General features: G+C 36.5%; 2 protein-coding genes and 1 long non-coding RNA gene across 3 annotated transcripts; 1 reads left to right on the top strand and 2 right to left on the bottom strand.

The window, feature by feature from the left end:
* The first annotated feature begins 353 nt into the window (after positions 1-353).
* On the top strand, positions 354-1939 carry LOC149501429 (uncharacterized). The gene is made up of 2 exons (XR_016324173.1): positions 354-560; positions 1699-1939. It is a non-coding gene; the product is annotated as an uncharacterized LOC149501429 (long non-coding RNA).
* Ass (argininosuccinate synthase) lies at positions 1655-8343 on the bottom strand. Its single transcript, XM_089732783.1, has 10 exons — positions 7427-8343; positions 7233-7338; positions 6986-7146; positions 6161-6245; positions 5764-5909; positions 4812-4933; positions 3654-3805; positions 2838-2929; positions 2371-2519; positions 1655-1847 (listed from the first exon to the last, which is right to left on the bottom strand). The coding sequence occupies exons 1-10, from the start codon at positions 7489-7491 to the stop codon at positions 1690-1692; spliced, it is 1236 nt and encodes a 411-aa protein (XP_089588909.1). The 5' UTR covers positions 7492-8343; the 3' UTR covers positions 1655-1689.
* Positions 8344-10678: 2335 nt separating this feature from the next.
* Positions 10679-16472, bottom strand: LOC149501428 (uncharacterized). Its single transcript, XM_089732784.1, has 2 exons — positions 15860-16472; positions 10679-11392 (listed from the first exon to the last, which is right to left on the bottom strand). Exons 1-2 carry the CDS (start codon positions 16181-16183, stop codon positions 11099-11101), a joined length of 618 nt encoding a protein of 205 aa, XP_089588910.1. The 5' UTR covers positions 16184-16472; the 3' UTR covers positions 10679-11098.
* Between the last annotated feature and the right edge of the window lie 3327 nt (positions 16473-19799).

The raw sequence follows: 19799 nt of genomic DNA, 5'->3' as shown, positions 1-19799 counted from the left end.
GTGCACTTTCACAGATATCAAACAGTTAATAACCCACCGTTATTACACACTTAAATCTGAAGAAACACTAAATAGATAAAATAAAACAAATCACACAACTTCACTCCTCGCGTTCCCGCCAAAACGTCGCTATATTTTTTTTGGAGTTTGCTATTTGCAATAAGTGCCATACAGTGCAACCATTTCTTAACTATAGAACCTGCCTTACTTTCGTTGAAAGCCTACCAAATCCTGCCAAAGTCTGTAGTAAAAAATACCTAATTAATGCTAAGTTTATTAACCGTTGTAATATACCAAGAAAAGTAAAAACAGGAGTTTTTGGCGGGAACTTAAAGGTGACGTGGTACGTGGTATGCAGTTTTATTTTCTAACAATGTGTACAATTACTGTTATAAACAATATTTGGAGTATATTGATGGTTTTTGAGTATTATTTATGTGTTTATGTGAGAAATGTAAGCTGTGTAGTCAAATGTTGCCTTATGACTTGTCACAAGAACCCTACAGTACAGGTGTCTAATAACAGAGTTAGTGGATCGGATGGATCCGTAAAGACGTGAGGTAAGTACGAGCTATAGAAATGCATAATTACACAAATTATATATTTTGTTCTGTTTTTCTTTTAAACACTTACAATGACATCATACGAGTGCACAGTGCGTATTATCTTAAGCCATAACTTCAGTCACGCATGCCTTGCATTCGGTCGGCAGGTGGTACACTTTAATGGTAGCTAGCCATACACATCATGACGTAATTGCCCAAGCTTAGATTAGTACAGGTAAGCATGACTCATAATGACCAGTATAATAACAGACAATCACATGCAATTGTACACATTAATGCACGTACACATTGTACCCAAGAAGACGAGTCAAGCAAATGTCAAGTACGCATAAACGACCAGAATTATCGTTCGCATTATCATAAACAAATCTAGAGGAACGTAACAAAGATTTTAAATTCTCTTGTTGTAATTATCGTGCGTAATGGCCACTAATATTAGCAAAGCATCAGTAGTCCGGATAATATTCTCGCAGGACTGTACCAGAGATGACTGGTTCATGCTGTTCTTAGAAATCTCTCATACTTTAATGTCTTCAAAGTTCAAACAAGATTTGAAAATAGTCATCGGCGATAAGCAACGGTTTTTTTGTGCCCCTGGCATTAATTACTGTCATCTATGATCGACGGTGGCCCTATTAAAATCAGATCGTGTCACGCCATATACTCGTATTCTTCTCATAGTTTTTCTCTTACTATAAATCCTACAATTTCTCCAAGCTCATTCAGAAGAAGTCAAGCTCTGGTTTTTAAGAAGAAAAAAATTTTTTTTTTAACTCTTCTTATAGAAAGAGAAAAACTATGAGAAGAATACGAGTATATGGCGTGACACGATCTGATTTTAATAGGGCCACCGTCGATCATAGATGACAGTAATTAATGCCAGGGGCACAAAAAAACCGTTGCTTATCGCCGATGACTATTTTCAAATCTTGTTTGAACTTTGAAGACAGATACTTCGTAGCGCTCGGGAAGCAACGTGGATGGAATCCGTATCAAATAAATATACAATTTTTTTTGTATAGTTCCTTTATGATTGATAAGCGCATGTTTTATTTTGCTGTTCTTACATTTTAAATTCAAAAATATTATTACAATTAAATGACCTTTAAGCCATTATCTATATTTATTTCAGATTGGATAATCTTGCAAATTCTTTCAAGCGAATTGCGTTAATGTTGATAAAACCGGTACTATCTTCAGGAGAAAAGCCTCCAGCGATATCCATTGACACCAGGTCCTTGTTGTATAAACTGTTTGGACTTTTTCTTGCCAGAACGGTAACTGCAATAAATTAAGGTTTATTTTTATTTTTATTCGACAAATATCGATTATAAAAAACCGCAGAAACCATATTAAATACTATGATGATTCAATTTCGTGATTATTTCATATCGATCCTCGTATGGGCACCCGCGGCTCGATTCACCTGAGATTTTTTAAATTCACATAGAATTCAACTATATATCAAATCAATAATAATCAAATGTAATCAAGAGGTGAAAGGCTATTTAAGCGATATTTTACAACTTTACAAGAGAGCCATTTAAAGTGCAAAATTTGGAAAAAAAGTCTTTTTAGCTATTTTAATGGAGTAAACTTAATTGAAGTTCAAGTAAAAATATCGAACTGTTGATGCTAATACCAAATAAAAAGCACCTTTAATTACAAAGATAAATGTCGCTTATACCAAATAGCCTTTCACCGTTCGTAATATTCATCAAAAGGTCTTATTTTTAAAAGGAACGTTATTTTATGTGTAATTTTATATGAAACCTAGCCTATTTGTGCACATATTCGTACTAACCGTTTCCTTTGAATAACTGAACGGTGACAGTTCCAGTAACAGAATCCTGGGATAGTTCCAGGCATTTCCTTGTAAACGCTGCTTCCGGTGAAAACCAAAATCCGTTATATACAAAATCAGCCATTTTATCTTGTAGATATTTTTTCACTCTGCAATTTAGAAGATTATTATTCTATTTCTACTAGCTGCTTCGTCTGCGTTGTCACAGGAAAAGTGTCAAGAATAGTTTTCCGTGGAAATAATATGTTTTTTTCGAGTAAAAGGTAGCCTTTGTCACTCGCCTGGTGTGATACTATCGCTTTGAAAATCATATCAATCGGTTCCTTCGTTACAACGTTAAAAAAGGATAAACAAACACACTTTCGTATGTAAGTATGGGTTTTTAAAACTTTTCAATAAAAACAAGCTGACAAACTTCACTTCCACGATTGCTTGTAAGTTATTTCCATCACAATAAGAAACTGTACCTCAGTACTTCTCTGTCGAGGGTGAATGCTTCCAAATCAACGTGCGCCACATGTAATACGGTGCCAGCCGGAGTTTCATACAAACCTCTGGACTGAAAATTTATACCAAAATGAACGACTCAATGTTTGTATAAATAAACACGTTGATAGTACTTATGGGTGGTCTACCCTCGCGATAAATCTTACCATCAGTAGGTTACCTATTACGTGTACCAACTTTGAAAGTGGTTTTCATTTCACGGTCCTATTCCTTCAATATCGAAATTGTTCGTGAGTTTATGTTAGGTACTAGTACTACTCACTTTGAAAACTTTACTTGTCAGATGATTTAAAGAAGCTTAATCGCATCAGTCGATAAGACTCGTGTTCACGATAGCACGAGTTGGTTAGTGTTCGGTGCATCCGTTGTTGGCTTACAGGTTGGCTTTCCGATCAGGCCACAGACATGTTTTGTATGTTTTATAATTGACATTATTTGGGGCTCTTGAACGACTTTGAAACGAATGAATTACTTCTCACTTCAATTGAAATAGATTTTTATAGTTTTTTCCGGTGGTAGATTCTACAAAGCACTGCTCTTGCTAGAGTTAGTGTTAGCAACGACGTCAGGTTTGAGCCCCGTGAGCTCACCTACTAGTTTGGCGAATCTAGAATAACCCCTCAAAGTTGCTAGAATAAGTAGAAAAAAAGTATCCGTCCGTTATGATTGATCTACAATAAATGGTCTGTGAAGTCTTGTTTTATTACATCAGAATTACCCAAAGTACTCCTGCTGTTCCAAAGGGTATTAAAAACAGCTAAATGATTAAGTCTCACCTTCAATCCAAGAAAACGATTCTCAACTATGTCTATTCTGCCAATCCCATGCTGGCCGCCTAGTTTGTTTAACGTTTCTACGATAACAAGGGGATCGTTTACGTGAAGAGCCATTTCGTGACCACTTGGAATTCGTAAAGAAACAGGCAATCCTATGGGGAGAAATGAATCAAAGGTTTATGCGTGGATAATTAAACCTAAAGTGATAAAATGGTGAAAAAGAATAAATGTCACGCTGTGTGAAAAGGCAACAACATTAATAAAATAAACATACCTACTCGTGTGCTCGGTTTTAAATAGGTAGTTACTTAGGAAAGATAAAAAGGGATTTGTTTTTTTACTACTTATATGGACGATCGAACTCACGGCCCGCCTAGTGTTAAATGGTTACCAGAGCCCAGTGTAGATACTTACGTACATATCGAAGGGTATAAGGCTATTTGCTTTAAGCTTTCTCTTAATACGCGACATTTATCTTTGTAATTAAAGACGTGTTTGGTATGTACACCAACAGTTCCATGTTTTTAACTGAGCTTCAATTAAGTTTACTCCATTGATATGGCTGAGGAAGTTTTTTGTTGTGCCATTTTTTCCAAATTTTTAACTTTGTAGGGCTATTGTGGTAAAATGTAAAGTTGCAAAAATTTCACTTAAACCAAATAGCCTTTCAACCGTCGATATACTTATATCGGTTGTACCATGCGTCAAAGCGGAATGCATGATTGTTTTGAAGCCGAAGAGATGGCTAACTATTCATAACCAGCAACTTAACTACGTTACGCCTTATTATCAGTAACTAGTGAACCGCCCTCGCTTCGCTTCGGAAACTGTAATTTATTATTGATTTCTCCACTATTTAATGGGTGTTATTATACATATAAACCTTCCTCTTCAATCACTCTATCTATTAAAAAAAACCGCATCAAAATCCGTTGCATAGTTTTAAAGATTTAAGCATACATAGGGATAAACAGATATAGAGACAGAGAAAGCGACTTTGTTTTATACTATGTAGCGATTACGCAAATTGATAAAACTTACCAGTTTGATTTTTTTACCCAATGTTAATCTGCTATCGCCGAGTCGTTCGTGAACACGCTTTAAGTATATTGTATATTTAATGTACCTATACATATTATTGTATATTTGACGAATTACCTTTTTCAAAATGTATATCCAAAACGCTCGAATAATCATCAGCCTTTGCTAAGTCTCGTGTCATTTTAAATATGCCACCTGGTGGAATGGCAGCGGGATCCTCCAGTACCCCAGATTCGTAACTGAACAACAACGACAACAACAATACTAATGGTAGTTCTAGTTACTAGTAAGCAAACAGACAACCCACTGAGATTCTCGCTGGATCTTCTCAGTGAGTCACGATTCCGAACCAGTGGTAGATTCAGCGAAAAACTGTTCTTGCTAGGGCAGATGTTAGCAGATTCGTATAGTTTACAGTACTGTTACGTCGCGCTTAGTTTGGATTCCCGGCGAGTGATGTTGTGTTGAGGTTGAAACTTTCCCACCAATAGAGCAGTGTCCAAAGGCGCGTTGCATTAGTTTATTTTTTTATTTACAATATTGGTAGGCGGGCGAAGGTCACGGCCCACGGTTATTGAAGCTCATAGGCATTACAATATGAGTTCTATTAGTCACCTTGAGGCAAGAGGTCGGATTTTCAATTGTATCGTACATTTTTTTAATTTTTTTTTAATTGCTTATTGGGTGGACGAGCTCACAGCCCACCTGGTGTTAAGTGGTTCCTGGAGCCCATAGACATCCACAACGTAAATGCGCCACCCACCTTGAGATACAAGTTCTAAGGTCTCAAGTATAGTTACAACGGCTGCCCCACCCTTCAAACCGAAACGCATTACTGCTTCACGGCAGAAATAGGCAGGGTGGTGGTACCCACCCGTGCGGACTCACAAGAGGTCCTACCACCAGTAATATTGTATTGTGGATATATAATAAATACCATATTTGTATTGTGATATCTCCATAAAATTAATAAACATTTCGAGGGGCTGTGATAACATAGTTCTTGTTTACATATATTATATAATCAATAACAAAAGAGACAAGCTTAGATATAAATTACTACACCTACCTAATATGCATAATATTTTCGTCTGTGGACCAAGGTTCTTTTGGCGTAGCTGAAACGGGTATATTTTCTTTTTTAGCGAACTCAATCAAGTCAGTTCTTCCCTGAAACCTTTGGAAGAATTCAGGGATGCGCCACGGTGCTATAATCTGCAAAATTTTAAAGTTTTTATAATTCACAACATAGCTAAATTTCTCTGTATTAAGAGAGGCCAAGTCCACTGCCCAAGTCACCGAGTATGCGAGTAGGACTACGATAATTCGTTTTTGATTTTTATTTGGATTACTAAAAAAAAATGTGTCACTTGTCCTTTTATTTTTAGTAAAGACCACACTGACGTCACTTCATTTACTGTATGTACATAGGTATATTTGTTTCTTTTTTTTTGTACAGAACATACCTTTCCTTCTGGCCATAACGAATACATGCTTAATTCAAACCGCACTTGGTCATTTCCCTTTCCAGTGGCTCCGTGGGCTATGTATCTGTAATTATTAATGCTTAACTTTGTTTTTATTACATTAGAGGGGCAAATAGATTCAGGGTCCATTTGGTATTAAGTGGTTAGCGGAGCCTATCGACGTCACAATGTCGTTACTCAGTAAGATGGAAACTTTAAATTTGAAGTTAATTTGTTTGGTGTTAAGAGATCACTGCTTCTGATTTCCTTATTAACGTCTTCGAAGGCAGATGAACGTGTGATGTTCAGTGGTCATCATAACACCACAACTACGAACCGCTGAAGACTTTTTTAAACCTCGTTTGAAGAAGGACCATAAATAGCGCTCATTAAACGTTACGAAGCAGAGTTCATTCCAGAGCCGGATGGTACGTGGCGAACATACTGGTGGTAGGACCTCTTGTGAGCCCGCGCGGGTAGGTACCACCGCCCTGCCTATTTCTGCCGTGAAGCAGTAATACGTTTGAAGGGTAGGGCAGCCGTTTTAACTATACTGAGATCTTAGAACTTATATCTCAAGGTGGGTGGCGCATTTACGTTGTAGATGTATATGGGCTCCAGTAACCACTTAACACCAGGTGGGTTGTGAGCCAATCTAAGCAAAAAAAAAACACGATTCATAGATAGACACTGAAAACGGCGATTCCAGTTATTATGTAGGTAATGTAATAAATTTTTCGCAAGAGTTTAGATTTTTTTTGGTTTCCTTAAATTAAGATTTGGTAACGCTTGAAGAGAGTATGTTTCGTTAAAAAATAAGCATACTTAGCGCCTAAATTTTTAGCAGTGTTTACGAGGCCGACGGTTATACATGGTCGGGCAAGTGATGTTCCCAAGTAGTAACGACTTTCGTAGACAAGCCCCATTTGTACTGCAGGCAGCATATAATTACATACAAACTCTTTACGAAGATCTTCTACGACTACCTATTAAAAATAAAAATAAATATTGAAACTTTAATTCAATGAGAGTCATGTGTTTTATGGAAGTGTGCGTAATATTAAGTACTCACATCTTTGGCACCAACTGCTACAGCTTTCTTTTTAGCTTTTTCGAAGTCCTCATTTTGTCCGACATCTGCCATGAAACAGACAACTTCGTAGTTCTTTTGTATTAGCCTATAAGTCGTTTGAAAATTATTACACTTTTACACCCGCACATATTTGTGAACAACATACGTTTGTACACATTAATAGAAATACTCACCATTTTAATATACAACTAGTGTCTAAGCCACCAGAGTATGCGAGAATTACAAGATCTTTAACCATAATTCAATCGTTGTCAACGGAACGTCGATGCGTAACGAATGTTATTATTTGAAACTCAAATAAGAAAACATTGATTTATATTAAGAGAATAAGATAACCTATAGGTCACAGTCGTAATTATTATTATCATTGTTGATTTATTTTATTATGTATAAAGATATGGTGTCTTTTGTCAAAGTATATATTAAAGTCAAATAGCTTAGATATCAAAGGTCAAATCTGGTGATACAAATTTATTTGAAACTGTATTTTTAAATAAACGTAATGTCATGTGACAACGATTTACGATAACCATATTCTGAATTGATTCACGCGTCCTCTCTTCTTTAAAAACAAAGAAAATACGAGATTTGAAACTCAAGTTTCGTCTCTTCCGAGAATGCGAAGTTTCATTGAAGACCATGGGCAATATCAGAATCTTACCTCAGTCAGTAAGTATCTACAGTCGACATCATTTCCCCCCTTTGAGAAGGCGGCACAACATAAGAACCCTCTTGTCGTGGCCGCTGGAAACTACATACCCGATCCTGTAGACCGAATGGTAAACAGTCGACGTCGCTCAAAACACGTCATTACGGATCCTCCTGATCTATTAACGGTGCTTTTAGGCACCACAAGCACCGGTCACCGTCCTCGTCGAACCCGTCGCGTCGCTTGCGACGAAGGGCTCGACGAGCGAATTAACCTATAGACACAGCGCCGGTTGTGAGCGGCAGGAGTTTTTAGTGAGGTTCAACTCCCACATACCCCACCGGCCGTGCGGGTGGGGATCCGGCGATTTTCTACTGTGGGAAAAAAAAAAAAAAAAAACTTTAGACTTTGGCATGAGTCAAATACAAATAATTAAAGATGGGTTAATACCATAGACCTATATAGTAGGGACACGACATATTGTTCTATACGTACAATTGCTTATATAAATAGCACCCATTTTGAAGGCACATACATAAACATATATCTATCTCGCTCTTACTCAGCACTTTAACTCGCAGGAAAACAATATAACAGTATTTCAGTGCGTACATAAAATGAAACATGAATATACGTAAATGTCTCCGTCTCCGTCTAATGAGGCCGAAAATCCGCCATGCTTAGCGCGCCAAATGTCATTGTCACGTCAGTTCGGCCGTCTGTTTTGGGTTGTACATTATTTATTGACTTTGATATCGATTTAATATGATTGCTTATATAAAATTTCTTATTTTATCATGCTTAAAACATACAAAAATAATAATTAAAATATATTTTATAGGATCTCAAGAAAGTCGTCGGAACTATTTAAATAAAATAGTTTTATAACACTATTGTCAACTCGTTAAATATTTATTAATTAAGTGATTTTAGAGAGGAAGTCACAAGGAATGACGTTTGTAATTTTATTCACGAATAAATGTTCTGTAGGTGTTTTTTTTTATCAGGCGGTCCCTTGATAAGTTTAAAATTTGAATCACTCTCAAGTGAGAGTGATTCAAATGGTGCGGCGTACCTTCCTTGAGGTGCGCTGCGGTAATGTGTTACGGACTTTAGAGTCAGCAAAACAATTAAAATAGATTGTAATAGTCTAAGACAACATTCAGCATGCTAGAAATGGGCAGATGGCACTGTACTACGCCATATCTTTATGTTTTGCGGCAAACGACAACTTTATAAAATCAGTGTAGCAAATTTTAAAAATCGTCATATCGTTTACTTGGCAAATTTGAAGCACGAACTCGTCTTAGATTTCACATAATATCTAAATCACATCATCTTTGCACATAACAATATACTTACTTCCTATTAAGTATAAATTATACAAATACATTCACTCAACAATATTTAAAATAAAATGAGCCAAGAACGTTTATCGATAAAACCTACTAACATTAAAATCTTCTGGGCAGCACTAAAACCGCCATGTTTTGTGGCCAGATGACGTCACAGTGGCACGAATTTTTTGTTGACGTTTCATTTCCATAGGTTTCCTACTTCAGTGGTTAATACCGATATTTATCAATATTAGCGAATACTAATATATTCATGATGTAATATTATAATACCTTAACGAATACGTGAATATCCTGATATCTTAATATACTTCGATAAAACGGGTAAACGAGTTAAACTTAATACGGTATTCGTGAAATAAGTTAATGATTATTAATACACTTAATACGGTATTCGTACCGTATTAATTTTAACTCGTTTATCCGTTTTATCGAAGTATATTAAGATATCAGGATATTCACGTATTAGTTAAGGTATTATATATACAAAAATTAAATGCTGTTAGTTAGTCTCGCTAAAACTCGAGAACGGCTGGACCGATTTGGCTAATTTTGGTCTGAATTGTTTGTGGAAGTCCAGAGAAGGCTTAAAAGTTAAAATAAATATGAAAATGCTCGGAATGAAATAAAAATAACAATTTTGTTTTTCCTTTGATATCCCCCCGTCGGACGGATTCCTTTTGTTTGTTTTAAGTTTATTTTATACAAAAGCTTAGGTATTTTATTTATCGATTGAGGCACTACGAAGTCTGCCGGGTCAGCTAGTTAATAATATAAATAGTATAATAATATTGTATCTAGGAATTTGACTTCACACTAAATATTTTACAAGTAATATTATGTACATTAAAATTAATATTATTATTAAATCAGAATTTGGTCAACATTGTACATTAATATAAACAAAAAGTTAGTAATATTATTTATTTCTTATTGGTGCATAAAAATATCAGCTTTTTTACTTTTTCTACCGAAAGCCTGTTACGTCGGTCAGAAATAAGTATAGAAATTTTGAAAAAATTTTTTGAAATTTTTTTTAAAAAGTCCTCTCACATGGTACTGAGGTGGCTAGTGGGTACACAACATCTATAATATTATAATCCACGAACCGTTTGTTTAGAAAGTCATTTCGATTCAAATCAAACTTCATAAAAAAAAATCAAAAAAGTCAAACTTTTATTTAAATTTTGAGAAGTCCGTAGAAGATAATTAAATACCACCGCAAAAATATATTGTCATCATAATTTATTACGTAAAAACACTTAATTTAGTTGTGGCAGTATTACATTTTGTGTAAAAAAAATTTAATTTATGAAATTGGTAAACAATGTCAACTACCGTACCTACTTTCGTTTTTCAAATCATCGTTTTAAAACCAACTAATTCAAAGGAAACAGAAAATAAAATTAAAATAATGAAAATAAAGCTCACCGATTTTATTCCAATAAATGTAAAAATGCACTATTTTGCCTTGAGTAGAATCTTTAGTTGAATCAAGAAATGAAGGTTCAAACATTAAAAAGTAATGCATTTAAAAATTCCCACTAGCATCTTTGACATGTAAAAAGTTGAATTAAAAAATAGTCCTTATATTCATAATTGTTGGCGCCTTTGCGATGAGATGTTGGGTGCAAGGCTTATACGAATAAAAGTGGACTGTATTTAAAGCTGGTTTATTAATCGGATCAAAGTTAATACAGTTTTACGGGACCGACAATGATTGTGGTTTTTCGTCGATGCACGTCGTTTTTTTTTGTCACTCCACGCCTCTCCCCCGCTTCCGCCGCGGTGAGGAAAATAGGGTTGCTATGTTTCGAACATGCTCCCCGGGTTGAAGAACTTCAAATATTGACTGGTAGCGGGCATATGTTGTTGTAAGCGCGTCGTATAACACCTTTCTTGGTTAAGATATCTGCCACACGTGTAATTCCATCTCGTCCAGGACAAAGGCGAATAATGCGTCCGAGCAGCCACATAAGAGGTGGTAGTCCCTTCTCCTTGATGACAACCATCATACCTTCTTTTAAGTCTCCCTTTTGAGTCGGCCATTTCATTTTTTGTTGTAGCCACACGACGTACTCATTGGAGAATCGCTGCCAAAAATGCTGCTTAAGGTACTCGATACGCTGGAATCTCTTAAGAGAGGTTAAAGTTGAATGATTTGTTAAATCAGGCTGAGGTACAAAGAGTAAAGATCGTCCTATTAGAAAATGAGCTGGAGTGAGAGGATAATAGTCCGAAGGATCATCTGACAGAGGAATGAGAGGCATTGAATTTAAAATGGCTTCAGTTTGAGTTAACAAAGTCGTAATTTCTTCAAATGTGAGATGTGTTAGCCCTAAAATTCTACGCAAGTGATATTTCGTAGACCTAACGGCTGACTCCCAAAGTCCGCCAAAATGTGGTGTGTATACCGGTATAAAAGAAAATTTAATCTCTTGCTCTGCCAAATCGGAAGGAAAGGTACGACTAAGAAGTTTGGATAATTCATTGAACGTTCCAACAAAGGTGGTACCATTATCAGACAGAATTGATTGTGGCTTCCCGCGTCGCGCAGTAAATCTATTCAAAGCAGCAATGAATGCATCCTTGGACAGGTCTGAGACAAGCTCCAAATGTACGGCCTTTGTTGCCAAACATACGAACACGCAGATGTATGATTTTATTAGTTTAGAACCTCTACCTTTCCGGTTTGCTACCAACACTGGGCCAGCGTAATCAACGCCAGTTTGAAGAAAGGGATATTCCAGGTGCACACGTTGACGTGGTAAATCCCCCATGGGTGGCTGAACAGTAGTAGCCTTAAATCTGCAACACGTCACACAGTTTCGCACAACCTTTTTAGCTAAATTATTGCCACCAATGGGCCAATAGTTGTGCCTAGTGATTGCTAATAAGAGTTTAGGACCACAATGTAAATGTTTAAGATGTAACATTTCAAATATAAGATTAGTTAAACGATGGTTAGCGTGGAGAAGAATTGGGTGCTTAATATTAAATTCGTAATCTGAATTGTTGAGTCTACCGCCAATTCTCATCAACCCATCGCTATCGAGGAAAGGTGACAAAGAAATAAGTTTATTTTTAATCGGTAAAGGCCTACCAGCGATTAAAAGAGAACGCTCTGCAGAAAACGATTCTTCCTGAGCTACAAATAATAAATGGTTTGTTGCAATTCTTAATTCTAAGTCAGTTAGCCTCCCTTTTTGTAAATGTTTATGATTACAATTAGATATAAAACGATAGATATAAGATGTCACGCGAATTAACCTAGAAAATCTAGATGTGTTCTGAATTAGATTTGACAATATACAATTTTTTGAAGAGCCTTGATTTATGTGTAAAGCATGAACAGTTTCTGGAAGATGATCAGTATAATTTGGGTTAGTTGGCCAGTGTGATGGGTCCTGAGCTAAAAATGAAGGTCCCGACCACCATAAAGCGGAATTACGTAAAAAACTAGCGTTCAATCCTCTAGATACCAAGTCTGCTGGATTTTCCTTTGAAGGGACATACCGCCATTCGTGTCCAGCGCAGATTTTCTGTATCTCAGACACACGATGAGCTACGAATTTTTTCAAATGAATTGCAGAAGAGGCAATCCAACCGAGAACTATCGTTGAGTCCGACCAAAATGAACACCTTTCTACTTTTAATCTTAAAGTCGTGGTGATCTTTTCACATAATTTGGAACCAAGCATGGCGGCACAAAGTTCCAGTCTTGGAATCGTAGTAGTTTTTATAGGAGCTACTTTGCTTTTTGATGCTAAAAGAATGGTTTTTATGGATCCTTCTGACGTCTCACTTCGAACATAAACACATGCGCCGTAGGCTCTCTCCGATGCGTCCGTGAAAACATGAAGCTGTATTCCAATCGGCTGAGAAATAACGCAGCGCGGAATTAGAATATCATTGAGATGAGGTAAGGTTTTAACAAAGTTAAGCCATGTCTTCTTTAAAGGTTCCATGATCTCGTCGTCCCATGAGCATTTATGTTTCCAGAGATCTTGCAGCAAAAGCTTAGCTTCTACAATGCAAGGCGAAACTAAGCCAAGCGGGTCAAATATTTGGGCTACGGTAGCCAAGATATACCGCTTTGTTATAATGAGTGAAGGTGACAAATTTATCGAAAAGTATAAATTGCCAGCGCGACATTTCCAATTAAGACCTAAAGTCTTCGAGTGTTCGTTGGAACTCAGATCTACGCAATCTGCGTTATCATTCGAAGTATCACTAATAGCTCTGAGAATTTCATAACTATTGGAATGCCATTTACGAAGATTAAATTGTCCAGACTGGAGGGCAACCTTAATCTTTCTGCACAATTCTATGGTGCTGTGAATGGTGTGACTTCCACCTAAGTAGTCATCAACATAAAAGTCATGACATATAGCGCGCTTAACATCGTCATCGTGAGCTTCATTGCCTAGCTGTATAAGACATCGGGTTGCTATAAAAGAAGCTGAGGCCATGCCATAAGTTAATGTGTTTAGTGTGTACGTCTTTATGGGTTGTGAAGGATTAAATCGCCATAAAATTTGTTGCAAAGGGCGTTGAGAACTGTCTAATGAAATTTGTCGATACATTTTTTCTATATCGGCCGTGACCACATACAGATGTTGTCGAAATCGTATTAAAATTGAAAATAAATCATCTTGTATCGTGGGGCCTACTATCTGAATATCATTTAGTGATTTACCTGTCGATGTACGAGCAGATGCATCGAAGACTGCTCGTAATTTTGTAGTTGTACTCGATTCCTTTAAAATACCATGATGAGGAAGGAAATACTGAACCACGTTCTTGTTAGTATTGTGGATATTTTCACTCATGTGACCAAGATCGAGATACTCGCGCATGAAGCTACCGTATAGTATTCTAAGTGTATTGTTTGATGTTAGTCTCCTTTCGAGTGAAAGGAACCGGTGCTTGGCCATATAGTACGAGTCTCCTAAACATTTTGGTGATTCGTGGAAAGGTAAGGTCACGTTGAAGCGTCCGTCTTCAGCGCGCGTTGTAGTTTCAGTGAACACCTTTTCACACGAATGACTATTTAAATCGTTGATTGTTGAAGATGGTATAGAGTCTAGCTCCCAAAATTTAGTAAGATCTATGCTGATCTTTGAAGAATCGCAACTTAATAAGCAATGTAAATCTTTAGAGTTAGTCTTGTTTAAGAGGGAACCAGAAATTACCCAGCCAAGTTTGGTTTCAAAAAGAACAGGTTTATTTTTGCCTAGTTGAATACGGTTTGTACCTATGACATTCCAGAAAACATCTGCTCCGACCAATATGTCAATGGAGGATGGAATATGGTAAGTTGGATCAGCTAAAGATACTCCCGATGGTATATTTATGTTTTTATTTTCTAAATATGCTAAGGGTAAAGAGTTCGTAATTGTATTCAAGAGATAGCAATTGATGTTAAAGTTGTGGTCGCCATCTAATGATCGTATGCTTATCAAACACGATTCATTACACGCGGAGGTTTTATTGCTGATACCACATGCTATGTGATCCACACGCTTCGTTCTCAAATTAAGCCTATGACAGAGATCCTCCGTAATAAAGTTAGCAGTACTCCCGTTGTCTAAAAGAAGACGTGCAGTGTGCGTTTGCCCCTTAGAGTCTAAAACCTGAACTAACGCCGTAGAGAGTAAAACGTGTGATGAAGTATCAGTTGCCGTGGCTGACACGACAACGGTTTCAACTGGGACTGTTTGCTTCGTATAATGAAGAAGCGTGTTGTGTTTTAACTTGCAGTACTTGCAATGGTTAAGCTTACATTGAGAATCAGTGTGTCCAGGCCTCAGACAGTTAAGGCACACTCTAAGCTCTTTTGCTTTCCTAATACGTGTTTCAATCGATAAACTTCTAAAAGACTCGCACGCGTACAAGAAGTGTTCCTGATTACATAACGGACACGCAACTGTTTTATTTTTGTTAATGGTAGTTAGTGCTTTAAGCTTAAAATGTTCATTTTTAGATTTGATTCTACGCGCGTCCTCTAACGTTTCCAATAAATCGGCTTTATTTGAAATGAATTTAGTAAATATTTTTAGAGTTGGAGGGTCGCTGAGAGTATTACGATGCTCTTCCCAGCCCCTACTAGTGATGCTGTCCAATTTAGACGCCATCATATGAATCACCAAAGTGTCCCAATGTTCGACAGGTTGATCCAATGTGGCTAAGGCTCTAAGATTTTTGTTGGTTACATCTACAATGTGTCGTAAACTATTACTGCATTCTTTTTGTATGACGTCAACATTAAAAAGAGTTTGGACGTGATTGTTGACAAGTAAGCGCTTATTGTCATAACGCTCACAGAGAAGAGTCCACGCAGAAGAGTAGTTATCTGCTTTAAAATCTAAGCTTTTGATTACTAAAGCAGCGCTTCCATGAAGAGAAGCTCTTAAATAGTGATACTTATTAATACTATCAAGGTTATCGTTTTCATGAACCAAAGAAATATAAGTGTCTCGAAATTCAAGCCAGTGCTGGTAACAACCGTCAAAGCGGGGTACATCAATCTTTGGCAACTTAATATAGTTTGGCTTTTGACTTAACACGGTGGTATTCTTCATGCCATTTTCAGAGCTTACCTCGGACCTACCGTCATTATTTTTGCGTTGATCCAACAGCGTACGCGCAGAAGCCACAAGCTTGTAGTACTGCGACTCAATGGACTCACGATCCTTATAATGGTCTTCCGGCGCGTCTGACAGCATCTCGATCTCACTCTGAAAAGTGTCGAAGTCCCCGTATAAGGTTTCGAATTTCTCAAGACGTACTTGGAGTTCCGAGAATTGCACATCATTGAGATAATCACAACCCCGTAGGACATCCAAATACGTAGAGAATTGTGTTATTTTGGCCTTTATTGAGGCCCTCCTTTTAATTAAGTCTTTTACTTTGCCTTCAGGCATCTTTATTATGAGTACCAACTATCTACTTCCCAAAGGCAATGAAGCAACTAAAAGCAAAAGTTGACCCTGCCAAAAAAATTATAGCAATAGACTGCCAAGCAAAATCTAAGTCCCTGAATAAAGTATAATAGCAAAAATTATTAACAGCTGTACTTAAGGAGTGTTATATTTCAAACTACCCGCAATATGTATATTTTTTTAATAAAAGTTTCTACAATGTTTTATTAGAAGGCGAATGAGTTATTTTAAAAGTTTAGTATTAAAATAAAATTGTGAATTTAAATCTAAATCTAGTGTCAAGTAAATGATACACTACAATAATAGTTTAAAGCTATACCTAACGAAATGTGTAAATGTAAATTATATATTAGCGATGAAATGAATAAGCGTGAAAAGCAAAGCTCTTGTGTTATTTTATGTTGTGTTTAATAAAAACTTAATGAGAAGCATAAAAAGTGATTGACAAAAATGAGAAGAATGACCTTTGGACCTTTTGTTAATAGTGAAAATGTTGACGGTAGCAATTAATTGTTATGGTTGAATGTTAATGTTAATGAGGAATGGAAAGAATAAAATATAAGGAACGATCTTACGTATCTTTTCTTTGTAAACCTCCTGTGACTTGATCCTATGAGACCTTGAATAATGGTGTTGGTTATGTTGTACTCAGCTGATGCGGCAATGTTGTACGTTTGTTGGATTGTTGTTTTTTAAATGTTGTCGGTGAGCTGGATTCGGACTTCTTCTGTAGATAATTATGGGCGTTCCACGAAGGTAATCCACCTGAGGCGCTGCTTGAATTTGAAGTGTAGGTAGTCGTTGAAAAAACTGAAGATCTTCTTTTTCAAGCAGTGGCGACGAATTTCCAGCGGAATGTAGACCCACGAAGGTTGATAGGCGTCCTAGGCTCCAAAAGACTTCTTTGAAAGACCCGATGTACTATCTTCTTCCGATTATGTTGAGGTTTGAAGGACCATATGTTGGCGCCTTTGCGATGAGATGTTGGGTGCAAGGCTTATACGAATAAAAGTGGACTGTATTTAAAGCTGGTTTATTAATCGGATCAAAGTTAATACAGTTTTACGGGACCGACAATGATTGTGCATTTTCGTCGATGCACGTCGTTTTTTTTTGTCACTCCACGCCTCTCCCCCGCTTCCGCCGCGGTGAGGAAAATAGGGTTGCTATGTTTCGAACATAATGATATGTACTTATTTTCATTGCTCAATATGTAAACATGTAGTTTATCTCACTTACTCTTAGCGCATGCAGTATTGTTATGAATTTGATGATCCACGAGACACGTACGGCGTATGCCAGTATATTTTCGAGTGATAGATACAACCCGACCGATGTGAGTTGGCTAATATTAAGAATAGAGTAATACGGAATATTAGCATATCAGAATTCGACGGATTACCGATACACGAATACAAGCTGTATTACGAATATCATAATGAATACTAATATATCGGTCTCACCCTTACAAATAATCTTGCATGAACAATTAGGTGTAAAAAAGTTGTTTTCCCGATGGATACCGCATTCGCTCTGTGAAGAGCAAAAAGCGGCTCGCGTTACTTGGTGCGTCAGAACTCTCGAAAGATTCTACGCAGGATCCTCAAATGCTGTATACAACATTGTATCAGGTGACGAATCCTGGATATACGCGTACGAACCCGAAACAAAAAACCAGTCACGAGTTTGGGTGTTCGAAAATGAGTTACAGCCAACAAAAAAAGTTCGTTCACGGAGTGTTGCAAAAAAAATGGTGGCCACGTTTGTCTCCAAAACCGGCCATGTTACGACTATTCCTCTTGAGGGACAAAGAACGGTTAATGCAGAACGGTATGCTAGCATTTGTTTGCCACAGGTCGTTTCTTAACTCCGTAAAGAGAACTGCAACCGCCGCATCATCCTCCATCACGACAATGCGAGTTCTCACACCGCGCACAGAACAAAAGAGTTTTTAGAGCAAGAAAACATAGAATTATTAGACCATCCGCCGTACAGCCCCGACCTAAGCCCTAATGATTTCTATACTTTCCCTAAAATAAAGAATAAATTGCGTGGACAGAGATTTTCATCACCTGAAGAAGCTGTGGACGCCTACAAAACGGCCATTTTGGAGACCCCAACTTCCGAATGGAATGGTTGCTTCAATGATTGGTTCCATCGTATGGAAAAATGTGTCAAATTTCGCGGAGAATACTTCGAAAAGCAATAAATACATTTTTAAATAGTAATGTTGTGTCACTTCGTTAATTCCCGAAATTTTCAGTGCCGCCCTCGTAGTGTTTGAACCATCATATATGGGTAAGGCCGCCAAAAAGTAACCATTTTGATGGATGACTCCGCGTCCGGCATCTTTTTTAGAATAAATACAATAATACTATCATGTTTTATTGTTTTCTTGGCAAAAGGCACCCTTTCTATAAGTGTTACAAATACGCAAACGTCTGTAAAACTACTTCTTTGTATTTAATTATGTCGTTTTTACTACGATAATACCAATTGCTAGAACAAATTCAAGTGTCCCAAATGATCCCCCATCATAGTTGGAATGAATTATATAAGTTTCAGTTTATTCCACCGGCAATAAAAAAATTTTTTTTAAAGAATCATTTATGTTAGGCAATATTTAATTCCTTCACAAAAATCTAGCTATTGAAATATCAATTATTTTCCAATTTTAACATCACGTCCTAGTATTTTACGCTTTTATGTTACTGATTTTAAGTTACCAAATTTTTTACAATAATTTAAGAATTGAGCAGTAAGAATATGTTTTAAAATTGGCCACGCCAATATCTAACTTACTTAAGGTATGTCACGTACTTATCGTCCATTAGTGAGATAATACGTGAGTTAGTTTGGTCCGCATCGTGTTTTTGTCCGACAGAAAAAAAGTTTTTACTGATTTTAAGGTAAGTTTGTATCGTTTTGCTTAAATCGAAGGATAATTTAGTAAGTTTAATGTTTAATTAAGAGCTCTAAGCTATAAACGTTGTTAATTATTCATCATAGTGCCCTAGGTTCGAGCATCTTTTGAAAAGAGGGTAGGTTTAAGTTACTTTTATGTTACTATTGTTGTTAATTTTTAGTTACGTAGCATAAAAGTGAAGAACACATTTGGAATTGTAGAACAAAGCTTTAATAAAATGATAAAATTATAAAATTATAAATTATAAATTCAAACACATCAACAACTTTTAAGTTATCCGGTAACTTAAGCTTTTATGTTACATGAGTCCAATTTAACGGCCTTACCCATATATTAAAGGTAAGTCTCAGTTGTTATTGGTTTTAATGTATTTGATAAAATAAAAATACATGTAAAAATCTGTTGTTTTTGGGGATATTGGGGACGTCTTAGGTACAAATAACAACGAAAAAGGGGTCAATTGGGATGAGAATAAGAGAAATGGAAACGACCTAGATTGATAGGGTTGTCTATGTAGTTATAACAATATTTTTTAAATTTGTTGGTAAAAATCTGGTTTATTCATGATGTTTTTGTCTAGAACTTTTATTCAAAATTATCAATGTGTTATTTTATTGTTTGATAAATATTTATATTATCAGTTACGTATTGTTTTCTATTTTTAGATAGGCC

This window comes from Bombyx mandarina, chromosome 15, assembly GCF_030267445.1.
Source record: "Bombyx mandarina strain Sakado chromosome 15, ASM3026744v2".
Lineage (NCBI taxonomy): Eukaryota > Metazoa > Arthropoda > Insecta > Lepidoptera > Bombycidae > Bombyx > Bombyx mandarina.
The sequence above is the reverse complement of the archived record's forward strand: the minus strand, read 5'-3'. Positions and strand labels throughout refer to the sequence as shown.